Consider the following 14,059-nt stretch of genomic DNA (forward strand, 5'->3'; position numbering starts at 1 on the left):
GATTCAGAGAATTTGGACACGCCTTTGGAACCAGCCTCTGCGGCTGTAGCGATGAACAGGATGTGTAGGTGTTCAGTCTATGACTTTTCCGTATAATTCCTAATGATACAAGATGTTTCCATAGGTTTCCATCAGACTGATGTTCAGACATACTCTCTGGTCACCAAACTATATGTCTGCGCCCTGGTTTCAATGCCCAGGCATTCTGCAGAGACATGTTGAATTACTGGCTACAAAAGTGTCAGTTGTGGTTCGTTGGTCATATTGTGACATCATGTTTATTGCCCTCTGGTTTGATACTGGAGAAGAATAAGTTAGCTGTGATATCTGCTGTCACTTCCTCTTTCACCATCAAGGACACAAAGTCACCTCTACACTCTACACAGCTTCATTACAACCCTCTGCACTAGACAAATTCATATGATACAGCACTTGTATATACACAAGGATTGCTGCAAATGTATGTGAAGAAGATATCCCTTCCCAGTAGTGGCCTAAACCACATTCTGGAGTCCTGAAGCCTACATCATCCTGGGACATATCATCATTTCTTTGACATCTGGTACAGTCAGGGACTTGGGGCCCCAGAGTAAGTCCACATACTCGTTTAATTTTGATGATGAAAGGAATGTAATCAAAAGAAATGTACTTTACCTGTGACCAGGCAAAGTACTTAGAAATATCTATGGATAATGTAAAGTAAAAGTAAAAAGCTAAAATGGGTCTTACCGATCCAGGACGATACAGGTCCACCAGAGGAACCTGAAACATGAGAAGTTTAAATATTAGACTGTATACTGCAGTAAGCACAAGACAGTCAGAGTGTGTTGCAGTGGGTGCGACAAGTATTTCCGTGTCACTGTGTGTGTGAGCAGGCTGTGTGGCCAGCCTTGTTCTGTACGGCCCTGCTATCTGCTTCTGCTGTCTGCTGTCTGTGTTATGAGGAGATCCTGCAGCAGAGGCTGTCGCCTCTCTTGTCGGCGCCTGTTCATACACTGGGAAGGACTTCCACACCTCCAACTGTTTTGTCAAGTACAAAACTCAAACCACCCTTCCAGCTGTACCTTAACCATCATCCCTTCCGATTTATAAACGTTTACATATATTAAGGGCATTTAGTAATTAACAGAAGATTTGAAAATGAAAGTAAAATTTAATTGTAAAAGCTGTAGAAGTTGGCCTATATGTGAGACACATCAATACTGTGCATGAGAAAAATCTATAAACAGTTCAGCATACTGTATATTTGTATATTCAAGCACCTACCTACATCCTAAGATACCTATGGCAAAATAATTAACATTTATGTAGATCTCATTTCCCCAGGGATGAGTCTTATGTGACTTGTTCATCTCCCCCAGACAAACGTTATTTTAAATAAATTTTTGTCAGTAGCCTCAGAGGAACCATTTTGGGAAAAGATTTGATCTTGGAGACAAATATTTATTTTATTCAAGGTAACAATTCAAGCCACAGCAGTCAGTGGGACTTAGGTTAAGTGTCTTTATTTCTTTATTCAACAGTTTTTGTAGGAACAGTTCCCCTTAGCATCTGATACTTCGCCACATGTGAAATGAATCCCAGTCAGTATCTCTTTTTCCGATGCGTGGAAATAAATAAGGGAGATTGATTATTTGGACAGCACTTTCAGGGATGCGCAATATCAACGATCCTTCCATTGTTGCTTCAAGGAAGGAAGACTATAGACTGAAGTTTGGTCGACTGAACGATATTTAGAGTCGGAACACTTTCTTCACTAAGCAGAAAAGAAGAAGTAAACTATCATTGTTTGCTAGAACCTTAACCCTCCATTCACCTCAAATGATATCCGACGTATATATCTATATAACTGCTCTCCAATTCACACTGAAGTGCTTGACAGATGGTTCATCGAACCTCCTTCACACTATTTCTCTACCGTTCCACTCACTAACAGCACATGGTAAAAACAAACATTTCAATCTTTCTGTGCAAGCTCTGACATCCTTATTTTATTACAATGATCATTTCTCCCTATCAGTGTGGGTGTTCACAAAATATTCTTGCACTCGGAGCAGAACACAGTTTATTGAAATGTCATGGGAAATTTTCACTGCAATGAAAAATGCCATTGTTTTACTGGTTGTCACCCCAACTCAAAAGTAGTAGGCCAAGGGCCGTGTCTGTGCATTTTGTTAGTGTGGGTTGCCTACATCAGGGGCTAGTAGGCACTCAGGGTCAACCTGTTGTGGTGACAGGTCATTAACCTATTGTTTTGCTAACATGATCCTTCCTTTTGATTGACAGTTCCTTAACAGATTGTTCCCCACCTCTCCCTCTCCCTCTCCTTCTCCTCCCCTCTGAGCCCTCAGGAAACCTCCAACCCACCCCCTCCCCTCACTGATATAGGTTCACTTGCAGCTCTGAGTTATTTGAATAGTCCCCTCTCATTCTTCTCAATATCATTGACTACTTAGTTAAACTGATCAATTAGTCCTACCTCTCTGGTAAACATCCCCATCCCTCCAGCCCCCCCCCCCCTCCCCACCCTTTCCCTACCTGAAAATTGGTGGCTCTGCGATGGAGAGGAAGGACCTCATAACAGGAAATTCAAGGGTATATTGTTTATTTATAAAAAATTCAGTTTGTGCGGTTGGATTTCTCTCGTTCGTTGTTCTCTGCTGTTAGGAAAGATGCAGGCCGTGCAAGAAGTAATCACATTGAAACTTCCTGGCAGATTAAATCTGTGTGCCGGACCGAGACTCGAACTCCCGAGTTCGAGTCTCGGTCCGGCACACAGTTTTAATCTACCAGGAAGTTTCATATCAGCGCACACTCCACTGCAGAGTGAAAAATCTCATTCTGGAGTAATCACATTGATTGATTTACTTTTTTTATTCCGATTGTGCGAGGAATGTCGTCATCAAACACTTATGACATGTAATTATACTGGTAAAAATCTTTCAAACACGAACCATGTGCTCTCCACTGGACTGCACGCAACGCCACCACACACACTGCCAGGAGTCAGGGTGTACTGGCAGCCCCACAAAGCAACGATGTGGCTATCAGCTGCCGGGCCATGTGCAGGTGTCTGTTTAGGTCCCACAAGCATGAGATGGTGGCAGCCCTTTTATACTTGACACATGAGAAATCCCTGTCGAAGCAATTGCTTTCCTACCCACCATGGCTGACGCATAGCTCTCATAGGTGCGGCTCACCCTTGTAGGTGCAGCTAAAAGGCTGACAGTGTTATACTGATGTCACATGTCTATGTAAATAACACCCAAGTCTCCCTCTGTTTATGAAAATATCCCAGAATAACACAAGTTGCATTCTTTCTACCGATCCTATTGGGACAGCCTGTTCATCATGTGTTACGCTGTCCTGCCTTCAAAATACGTCTCAGACATGGTAAACGTTCTCATCACTAAAAGCCTTCATTATGGCTGTGCGTAGTTGCGAAAACTCCGTTTATCATAAACCCATTCTTGTTGTTTGGGAAGAGAGCACTGTCTAAGCAAAGATGGGAAATTCAGAACAATTTCACAAACAGAATTCGAAGCTCTGACCTACAGTGGAGATGTCCTAATGCCACAATCCTGCCAGGGACGGATGGTATGCTTCATCCTGTCTTTGAACACTTGAACAAACAAGACATCACATTACTCTCAGAACTTTAAGTAGATACCTTGCCCCCATCTTGTTTGAACCAGTCTGTAGAGGCTATTGTGTCCCAGCACAAAGGAATTCTTGTGAATGAATGGAGCATTCTGGTTAGCTCTTCCTGAATTCAACCGCGAAATTACTGCCGGTGTGGCAGCACTGTTTGCCATTCTCTTCTGCAGACGAGACTTTCAGTGGCAAACCTATTTTGTACCGGTCGCCGTATTGCACTGACAGCTAAATTCTTCATATAGGTACGAAAAGGGGCTCACTATACTTTCAGCTACCTAGTTTCAACAACTTTTAAAGGTCTTCAGCTACCCACTTTCCACATCTGAATTCATGACCACAGATCATTGTATTTAAGAAATATCTTAGGATTTTTGGTAGCTTAGCAAACAAGAGAAGCAGATATTCTTGTACTAAGTCTTTATTAACTTTAGCATACACTTTTAGGTACAGAAAACAACTCTTTCCTTATTTTTGTTAGACATAGTTTCAATAGTGTCCAATTTGATTTTTAATTATTAAGTTAAATCCACATCTTAATTTCCCATCTGTGCTTAGACAGTGCTCTCTTCCCAAATAACAAGAATGCTCTTATGATAAATGGTGTTTTCGCAACCATGCACAGACAAGATGAAAACTTTTAGTGGTGAGAATTTTTACCATTTCTGAGATGTATGTTGAAGGCAGTACAGCATAATACATGACGAATGGGCTATCCCGTAAGGATCTCTAGCAACAATGCAACCTGTGTTACTCTGGGATATCTTCGTAAATGTTTTGTGAATACATTGCATCAGATTTCTAGAGTACATCCAGAGGGAGACTTGGCTGTTATTTACATAGACGTGTGACGTCAGTGTAACATTGACAACCTGTTAGCTGCATCCTGCGAGGGTGAGCCTCTATGCAAACATCTCGATCGGTACTGGACCCACAGCTATGAAAGCCATGCATCAACTTTGGTGGCTAGGAAAACACTTGTTTCGACAGGAATTTCTCAGGTGTCAAGCGTGAAAGGGATGCCACAGCCTCATGCTTGCGGGTCATGAATGGACTCCTGCACGTGCCTCGGCAGCTGATGGCCGCGTTTGCAGGGGCTGCCAGTGCACCCTGACTCCTGGCAGTGCGTGTGGTGGCATTCTGCGTGGTCCAGTAGATGGTTCATGCTTCGCGCTTGAAAAATTTTTACCAGTGTAATTACATGTCATAGGTGTTTCATGACAGTATTCCTTGCACGATTGGAAAAAAATGAGGAAAGCATTTGATGAAATACTTCCTACAAGACCTGCATCTTCCCAAACAGCAGAGAACAATGAGCAAGAGAAATCCAACCCCGCAAACAGAATTTCTTATAAATAAAGAATATACCCTTGAATTTCCTGTTATGAGATCATTTCTCTCCGCTGCAGAGCCATCAATTTCCAGCTGTGGGTGGAGCAGGGAGAGGGGGAAGGAGGGATGTGGGGGTTTACCAGAGGGGGAGAGGTTAATTAATTGATAAATTTAATTAAGTAGTCAGTCAATTGATAAGAATGAGAGGAGGCTATTCGAATAACTGGGAGCTAAAAGTGTACCTGCATCAGCGAGGGGGAGGGGATGGGTTGGGGGTTTCCTGAGGGTTTTTGGGGAGGGCTCGGTGGAGGTGCCGGGAAACAATAGGTTAAGGGTCTGTGAATCAAGAGGAAGGAGCCTGTTAGCAGAACAGTAGGTTAATGACCAGTTAGTCATAGGAGAACAATCGGTTTGCCCCTGAGTGCATCCTTGCCCCTGATTTAGACAACCCGCATTAACCAAATGCACTGACGCCACCCTTCTCCTACTACTCTCGAATATCATATCCATGACACTCTCTCCCATACTTTGCGATAATACGAAATGAGGTTCCCTTGTTTTAACTTTTTCAATATCCTCCATCAGTGCTATCTAGTACGGATCCAATACTGCAAAGCAATATTCGAACAGTGGACAGGTGCAGTGTCTATATGATCATTTCAATTTAAGTTTTTCATAATTGCAATTCCTAGACCCGTAGTTGAATTCACAGTAACATCGTACATCCAAAATTTAACAGATTCATTTTGGTAGTCATGTGGATGACCTCACACTTTTCTTTATTTAGGATCAATTGCCACTTTTTTCAGCATACACATATCTTGTATAAATCACTTTGCAAATAGTTTTGATCTTCTGATTACTTTATTAGACGCTAAATGAAGCACAATTTGCAAACAATCTAAGACGGCTGCTGAGATCGTCTCTCAATCCTTTTATATAGATAAGGAAAAGCAGATGGCCAGTAGGACCTCCTTGGGTGATGCCAGTTATCACTTCTGTTTTACTCGATAACTTTCCTTCAATTACTACGAATTGTGATATTTTTGATAATAAATGATGGATCCAGTCACAGAACAGATACGATACTCTACAGGCATGCAATTTGTTTAAAAACAGCTTGTGAGGAACTGTGTCAAAAGCCATTTGGGAATCTAGGAACATATAAACAACTTGAGGCTCCCTGTCGATAGCACTCACTATTTCATGAGAATAAAGATCTAGTTGTACTTGTCAAGAATGGTATTTCCTGCATTTGTTCTGACAGATCGTTTTCCTCAAGGTAATTCATAATGTTGGAACGGAAATGAAATGAAATATCGTGTGGCTAAGGCCTCCTGTCGGGAAGATTGGTCACCTGGTGCAAGTCTTTTGATTTGACGCCACTTCAGCGACTTGCGCAGCAGAGAATCGAACCCGGGCCCCTTTGCACAGCATTCGGCCGCGCTGGCCACTACTTTTTTTCTTTAATCTTATTTTGTTCTGTACTGTTCGTTGAATTTGCTCGTGGCGGACGTCCGATGACACTCGTTCAGGTTGTTCGTTGATCCGATCACTCAATATTTTTATTACAATGGGCAGGTAGCTCTCTGACCAAACACGCTGAGCTACTGTGCCGGCCTCCACTAAGCTACCGAGGCGGATTTTCAAATGCAGTACATGTTGTAAAATCCTACTTCAAATCGACGTCAGTGTTACGGGTCTGTAATCTGTCGGATTACTCTTACTTCCTTCCTGTGACCTGAGCAACTTTCCATCTTTTACGCATGGATCTTTCATGCAGCGACCGGATGTATACGATAGTAAAGTACAGAGCTTTTATACACTACTGGCCATTAAAATTGCTACACCAAGAAGAAATGCAGATGATAAACGGGTATTCATTGGACAAATATATTATACTAGAACTTACATGTGATTACATTTTCACGTAATTTGGGTGCAGAGATCCTGAGAAATCAGTACCCAGAACAACCACCTCTGGCCGTAATAACAGCCTTCATACGCCTGGGCATTGAGTCAAACAGAGCTTGGATGGCGTGTACAGGTACAGCTGCCCATGCAGCTTCAACACGACACCACATTTCATCAAGAGTAGTGACTGGCATATTGTGACGAGCCAGTTGCTCGGCCACTACTGACCTGACGTTTTCAATTGGTGAGAGATCTGGAGAATGTGCTGGCCAGGGCAGCAGTCGAACATTTTCTGTATCCAGAAAGGCCCGTACAGGACCTGCAACATGCGGTCGTGCATTATCCTGCTGAAATGTAGGGTTTCGCGGGAATCGAATGAAGGGTAGAGCCACGGGTTGTAACACATCTGAAATGTAACGTCCACTGTTCAAAGTGCCGCTAATGTAAACAAGAGGTGACCGAGACGTGTAACCAATGGCACCCCATACCATCACGCCGCGTGATACGCCATTATGGTGATGACGAATACAAGCTTCCAATGTGCGTTCACCAATGTGCGCCAAACACAGATGCGACCATCATGATGCTGTAAACAGAACCTGGATTCATCCGAAAAAATGACATTTTGCCATTCGTGCACCCACGTTCGTCGTTGAGTACACCATCGCAGGCGCTACTGTCTGTGATGCAGCGTCAAGGGTAACCTCAGCCATGGTCTCCGAGCTGATAGTCCATGCTGCTGCAAAAGTCATCGAACTGTTTGTGCAGGTGGTTGTTGTCTTGCAAACGTCCCCATCTGTGGACTCAGGGATCGAGACGTGGCTCCATGATGCGTTACAGCGATGTGGATAAGATGCCAATCATCTCGACTACTAGTGATACGAGGCCATTGAGATCCAGCATGGCGTTCCGTATTACCCTCCTGAACCCACTGATTCCATATTCTGCTAACAGTCATTGGATCTCGACCAACGTGAGCAGCAATGTCGCGATACGATAAACCGCATTAGCGATAGGCTACAATCTGACCCTTATCAAAGTCGGAAACGTGATGGTACGCATTTCTCCTCCTTACACGAGGCATCACAATAACATTTCACAAGGCAACCCCGGTCAACTGCTGTTTGTGTATGAGAAATGGGTTGGAAACTTTCCTCATGTCAGCACGTTGTAGGTGTCGCCAACCTTGTGTGAATGCTCTGAAAAGCTAATCATTTGCATATCACAGCATCTTCTTCCTGTCAGTTAAATTTCGCGTCTGTAGCACGTCATCTTCGTGGTGTAGCAATTTTAATGGCTAGTAGCGTAACAGGATGTTCTGGAAGTAATCTAATTAGTATATAATATGGACCGGAGGGCTTGCTTTTATTAAATGAATTGAGTAGCTTTGCCACTTGTTCGCTACTCATGTTGGCAGCAGTTATCGAGTGAAATTCTGGAATATTTACTTTGTCTTCTTTGGGGAAGGAATTTCCTTCTCTTTCTATTATCGAATTTCAGTCCCCCAAGACTATTAAATTATCGTCTCCCTTCACTATCGGAATAGTTTGAATGTAGTTAGAAGCCAAAAATAAAAAAATAAAACGTCACGCATGACTCGCCAGTTTTTCGTACGTCTCAGTATTCGACGTCACATCTCCTGAACTATGTGCTATACAATGACACAATTTTGATGGTACGATCTGTGGTACATGTAGATACAGTTAGTAATAAATATATGATAAATTAAAATATAATGCTTTATGCAGCAGTCTTATTCCACGAACAGTGAAAATGTAGTAAGAGACAAACGTTTTTCACTTCATCGTCGCCAAGAAAATATTTCGTATAGATATGTTGCAAGTCTGTAAGTGCCCTCATTCTCAAATTCTGGCTGACAAAAGTAACTGGTATTGAGTTGAGATGGGTTCCTCTGGTTTGGCACCCCCACCCCTTTTATACACTCCTGGAAATGGAAAAAAGAACACATTGACACCGGTGTGTCAGACCCACCATACTTGCTCCGGACACCGCGAGAGGGCTGTACAAGCAATGATCACATGTACGGCACAGCGGACACACCAGGAACCGCGGTGTTTCCCGTCGAATGGCGCTAGCTGCGCAGCATTAGTGCACCGCCGCCGTCAGTGTCAGCCAGTTTGCCGTGGCATACGGAGCTCCATCGCAGTCTTTAACACTGGTAGCATGCCGCGACAGCGTGGACGTGAACCGTATGTGCAGTTGACGGACTTTGAGCGAGGGCGTATAGTGGGCATGCGGGAGGCCAGGTGGACGTACCGCCGAATTGCTCAACACGTGGGGCGTGAGGTCTCCACAGTACCACGATGTTGTCACCAGTGGTCGGCGATAGGTGCACGTGCCCGTCGACCTGGGACTGGACCGCAGTGATGCACGGATACACGCCAAGACCGTAGGATCCTACGCAGTGCTGTAGGGGACTGCACCGCCACTTCCCAGCAAATTAGGGTCACTGTTGCTCCTGGGGTATCGGCGAGGACCATTCGCAACCGTCTCCATGAAGCTGGGCTACGGTCCCGCACACCGTTAGGCCGTCTTCCGCTCACGCCCCAACATCGTGCAGCCCGCCTCCAGTGGTGTCGCGACAGGCGTGAATGGAGGGACGAATGGAGACGTGTCGTCTTCAGCGATGAGAGTCGCTTCTGCCTTGGTGCCAATGATGGTCGTATGCGTGTTTGGCGCCATGCAGGTGAGCGCCATAATGAGGACTGCATACGACCGAGGCACACAGGGCCAACACCCGGCATCATGGTGTGGGGAGCGATCTCCTACACTGGCTGTACACCACTGGTGATCATCGAGGGGACACTGAATAGTGCACAGTACATCCAAACCGTCATCGAACCCATCGTTCTACCATTCCTAGACCGGCAAGGGAACTTGCTGTTCCAATAGGACAATGCACGTCCGCATGTATCCCGTGCCACCCAACGTGCTCTAGAAGGTGTAAGTCAATTACCCTGGCCAGCAAGATCTCCGGATCTGTCCCCCATTGAGCATGTTTGGGACTGGATGAAGCGTCGTCTCATGCGGTCTGCACGTCCAGCACGAACGCTGGTCCAACTGAGGCGCCAGGTGGAAATGGCATGGCAAGCCGTTCCACAGGACTACATCCAGCATCTCTACGATCGTCTCCATGGGAGAATAGCAGCCTGCATTGCTGCGAAAGGTGGATATACACTGTACTAGTGCCGACATTGTGCATGCTCTGTTGCCTGTGTCTATGTGCCTGTGGTTCTGTCAGTGTGATCATGTGATGTATCTGACCCCAGGAAAGTGTCAATAAAGTTTCCCCTTCCTGGGACAATGAATTCACGGTGTTCTTATTTCAATTTCCAGGAGTGTAGATTGGAGGTACTTACCTCCACAGCGAATCTTTCCAGAGATAAAGTGATGTGTGCATCAAGTTTCGTTGCAATCCGTCCAGCGGTATAGGAAGAGTTGTTGAATATACATACATACACATGTATGTGCATCCATTTTTATAGTAAGTATTGATTGCACCGTCAGGATCTCTCGTAGGTTGTAGAGTGATGGCTCACAAGCTTCGGCAGCTAATGATGTGTCTGGCTTGTTTTACAGGCGCCTAATGTCTCATAGCGGGGTGTTTATAACACTGTTAGATAAAATATTGCTGGTCGATAGATCACGTACTGGAGGTCCTGCCGGGACCAAGGAAAGGCCTTGTAAACTGAAAAGAGGGAAGACCTGTCTTATCTGTTGTCCTGTAATGGAGGCACTCCAAAATATTTTGAACCTTCAACGAATTCGTTTTCATGGTTTTTGGTGTGATAACTAACTAGATTTCTCGTCAGATCAGAGACTGAGCAGTCGCAATGATACTTTACAGCTGAGAATGGTGTCTCCCAAGTACCAATGTAAGTAAATTAACAAGATGAAGCATAAAATTAAAATTAGCATCTACACCTTTCTCACTGAAGAATGAAAGCCCTTTGGCATTCGTCGCCAAAGTTTTACCTCTGTACTCAGTTTCAGTTACGTTTTATGGGTAGTGCCCGAGAGACCGGAGCCAGACGAGAAGATCGTGCAGTCGTCCGTGACTATACAGCAATATTCGGAGAACATTAACAGCTTTCTGCAAATGCAAATGGCTCTGAGCACTATGGGACTTAACATCTATGGTCATCTGTCCCCTAGAACTTAGAACTACTTAAACCTAACTAACCTAAGGACAGCACACAACACCCAGCCATCACGAGGCAGAGAAAATCCCTGACCCCGCCGGGAATCGAACCCGGGAACCCGTGCGTGGGTAGCGAGAACGCTACCGCACGACCATGAGATGCGGGCTTAACAGCTTTCTGTTATTTATTGTTTTATAAAGTCTGAAAAAGAGTATGGTGTTAAGACCATCGCCATGTAATGATTTCTGCTACAATTTTTTTTTTTTATCGAATTTCGAAATAACGATTAATACAGTTTTTCTTGCTGCCTACTGATGACACTTTCGGTGGTCGTTGTGTCATATTATACTCGAGAGTACACTCACACAGACCTCTTTGTGACAGTACCTCAGCAGTAGGTTCTAACAATGTTCAGTGACCACGATGTTTTATATTTAGTTCCTTTTCGACTATTAAAGATTTGATTCCCGAAATCGTTAGAAGTGAGTACGTTGGTCTCAGTTTATTTTCAAAAGTTAAGGCGAACTGACTAGAAAAAATCACATGAAATGTAAAGATCTTACACATGTTACGTCCTTTTTTTCTGTTATCCCCCATGCACTTTTATTGTTGATTTTACCACAGAAAGAACTGAATTGTCTGGGCAGTGCGGGCGAACAATGACGAACGAGTTACTTAGGTTCAGCGCTGCCGATCCAAATGTCCACTCCGACTGTTCTGAATTCAGCAGCGTTAGCAAAATCGTTTGGCGGTACGATGCAGGTGTCAGAATACATGCTTCTTATACTTCGAAATCTATCGAGAGACTACCCATGTTCCGTCTGAGCTATGATGCGAAAAAATTTCCCTCTCCTGTGCTTGTGATATTTTACACTGACGCGGTGTGAAATAAGTGTGGAATAACTTATTAAGTAAGTTTTTTTGTACGTAATGGACGACAGCTGCAAATACTGAGCGGATACAGCCTACTGAAACGTTTTTTGACTATTCCTCCACGTTCTCCTTTCCGTTTTCTAATCCCCAAGGACGTCACATTTGTTAGGACAAGTATTTACTTTAATGGCAACTAAAATAGTCTGGAATTAATTTTTATTTCATAAATTCTTCGCTTCAGGGTCTTGTTTTGGAATTATCTGTCTTGATTGTTCCACGTGGCGATTCTGTCATTTCGGTTAATGTGTTTTTCACGGATGTATAGCATTAGAAAATCGAAGATATTTACATCATCATGTCTTATGCTACAGATCAGCGTAATAGTATGAGTGAAAAATTGAAAAGCAGACGACGTTCTGTCGTCTCTTCGACAGACAGTGGAAACCATTGCCACGAGCGTGAGATATAGTTTTTGATGAATCAAGTCCTTGGTAACATTTCAGTGCAGTTCAACTGTGACAGATTGCTACGTGAGAATATTCACTCTCATGCTCAGCATGTATTATGTCTGATCCCTGAGCATGTCATACAACTAAATCTTATCATCGTCCATGTCTTCTATGGATGTACGTCGTACAATCTGACAGCCCTGCGTTGTTCTGCGATGTGTATAATATGTTTGAATGTAAACGCAGATGCTAGTAAAGCCTGGAGATTTGCCATGTTGTATTTAACCACGAACGGCGCCAGTGCAATCCCATCAACATTTTTCGTCAATATATCAGACATGGTCAGAACAGTGTTCGATGTAGTTGTGAGTGCATTAGGTAGGCTAAGTGAATGTGAACATGGGCAAATTGTTGGTGCTCGAATGGTTTGGGCATTTGTAACCGAGATTTTTGGTGTTTCAAGAGGCACCGTATCGAAAATTTATACCGCATAAAGGGAAAGCGGAAAACATCAGCCGCTAAGCCATAACGAGGACGAAAGTATGTGTGTGTGTGTGTGTATGTGTGTGTGTGTGTGTGTGTATGTGTGTTGAGTGATGATGAAGAAGGGTCTTTGAAGGTGATTGCGACGAAAATTAAGAGGACGACAGACGCCAAAGTCACTACAGAACTGAATGTTATATTCGCGATCCCTGTCAGCAACAAAACACCACGAAGGGAACTCTAAATGTTCGGAATTGCAAGGCGAGATATAATTCCAAAACCACTCACCAGTGATGCAAATGTCCGTAACAAGTAAATGTGGTGCTAAAGGCATAATACCTGGTCTATAGAGCAAGTGAAGTGTGTCGTTTGAGTCTTGTTTCACACCGTTTCCAACTTCTAGTCGAGTTAACATCGCAACGGCAGTTCATGCCCGAAGCTCGGTGGTGGTTTGGACAGACATATCATGGTATTCCAAAGGCCCAATCGGTACTCTGAAAGATCGCATTACTGCCAAGGGTTATGTGACTATTGTGGCTGATCAGGTCCATCCAACATGATGTTGCGTTTCAAGAGGACAGGGAGCCGCTCACACAACTCGCATCGTCCAGGACTAGTATTGTGAGCAAGAAGATGACTTTTCGTATCTCCATTGGCCGCAACAGTCATCAAGTCTCAGTATTACTGAGCCTTGGTAGTGCATTTTCGAGAGAAGGGTGTGTGAACGCTATCCACCTCCATCATCGTTACCTGATCATGTCACAGTTTTGCAGGATGTATAGTACAAGATTTCCTTGCAAACCACGCAGGACCTGTATTTGTCCATTCCGAGACTATTCGAATTTGTTTTGAATGCCAACGGTTTTCTACGCCATAGCTGTCATGGCAATGTGTTGTGTTTATGGTGTTCCCACATTTTTGTGCGCCCCCTGCATAACAACAGTAGAGAAAGTTTTGATGTAAGTTTTCTTCACCAAAACAACTGTAAACTATCAATATCTTTTTATTACAATGTGTTTTTACTTCAGCTTGAAAACTGTTCTTCTTCTGATAACATGTGTTTCTTCGAATATTAGTGTAGTGGTGCAAGGTTTAAAAAGGTAAAAAGTTTTGTAATATAAGGATAAAAGGATGACAAAATAAGCACTATTTCAATTGGAACAACAAAGAGTTCTGCAACACTGAATTCGA

At 43.7% G+C, this 14,059-nt stretch overlaps 1 protein-coding gene and 1 long non-coding RNA gene across 6 annotated transcripts in view; one reads left to right on the plus strand and one right to left on the minus strand.

The window, feature by feature from the left end:
- The window catches only part of LOC126438132 (uncharacterized), a 1,198,954-nt gene that overhangs the window by 631,611 nt on the left and 553,284 nt on the right, over positions 1 to 14,059 (minus strand). For 2 of the 5 annotated variants that reach the window (XM_050090516.1, XM_050090518.1), the window contains exon 4: positions 730 to 762. The exons of the other annotated variants lie outside the window; for them this stretch is intronic. In XM_050090516.1, the coding sequence (XP_049946473.1) occupies positions 730 to 762 (33 nt within the window). The remainder of the gene's footprint in view (positions 1 to 729; positions 763 to 14,059) is intronic. 5 annotated transcript variants of the gene reach the window in all.
- The window catches only part of LOC126438144 (uncharacterized), a 201,084-nt gene that overhangs the window by 119,706 nt on the left and 67,319 nt on the right, over positions 1 to 14,059 (plus strand). The window lies entirely within an intron of this gene.

Source organism: Schistocerca serialis, unplaced genomic scaffold, assembly GCF_023864345.2.
Source record: "Schistocerca serialis cubense isolate TAMUIC-IGC-003099 unplaced genomic scaffold, iqSchSeri2.2 HiC_scaffold_1261, whole genome shotgun sequence".
NCBI lineage: Eukaryota > Metazoa > Arthropoda > Insecta > Orthoptera > Acrididae > Schistocerca > Schistocerca serialis.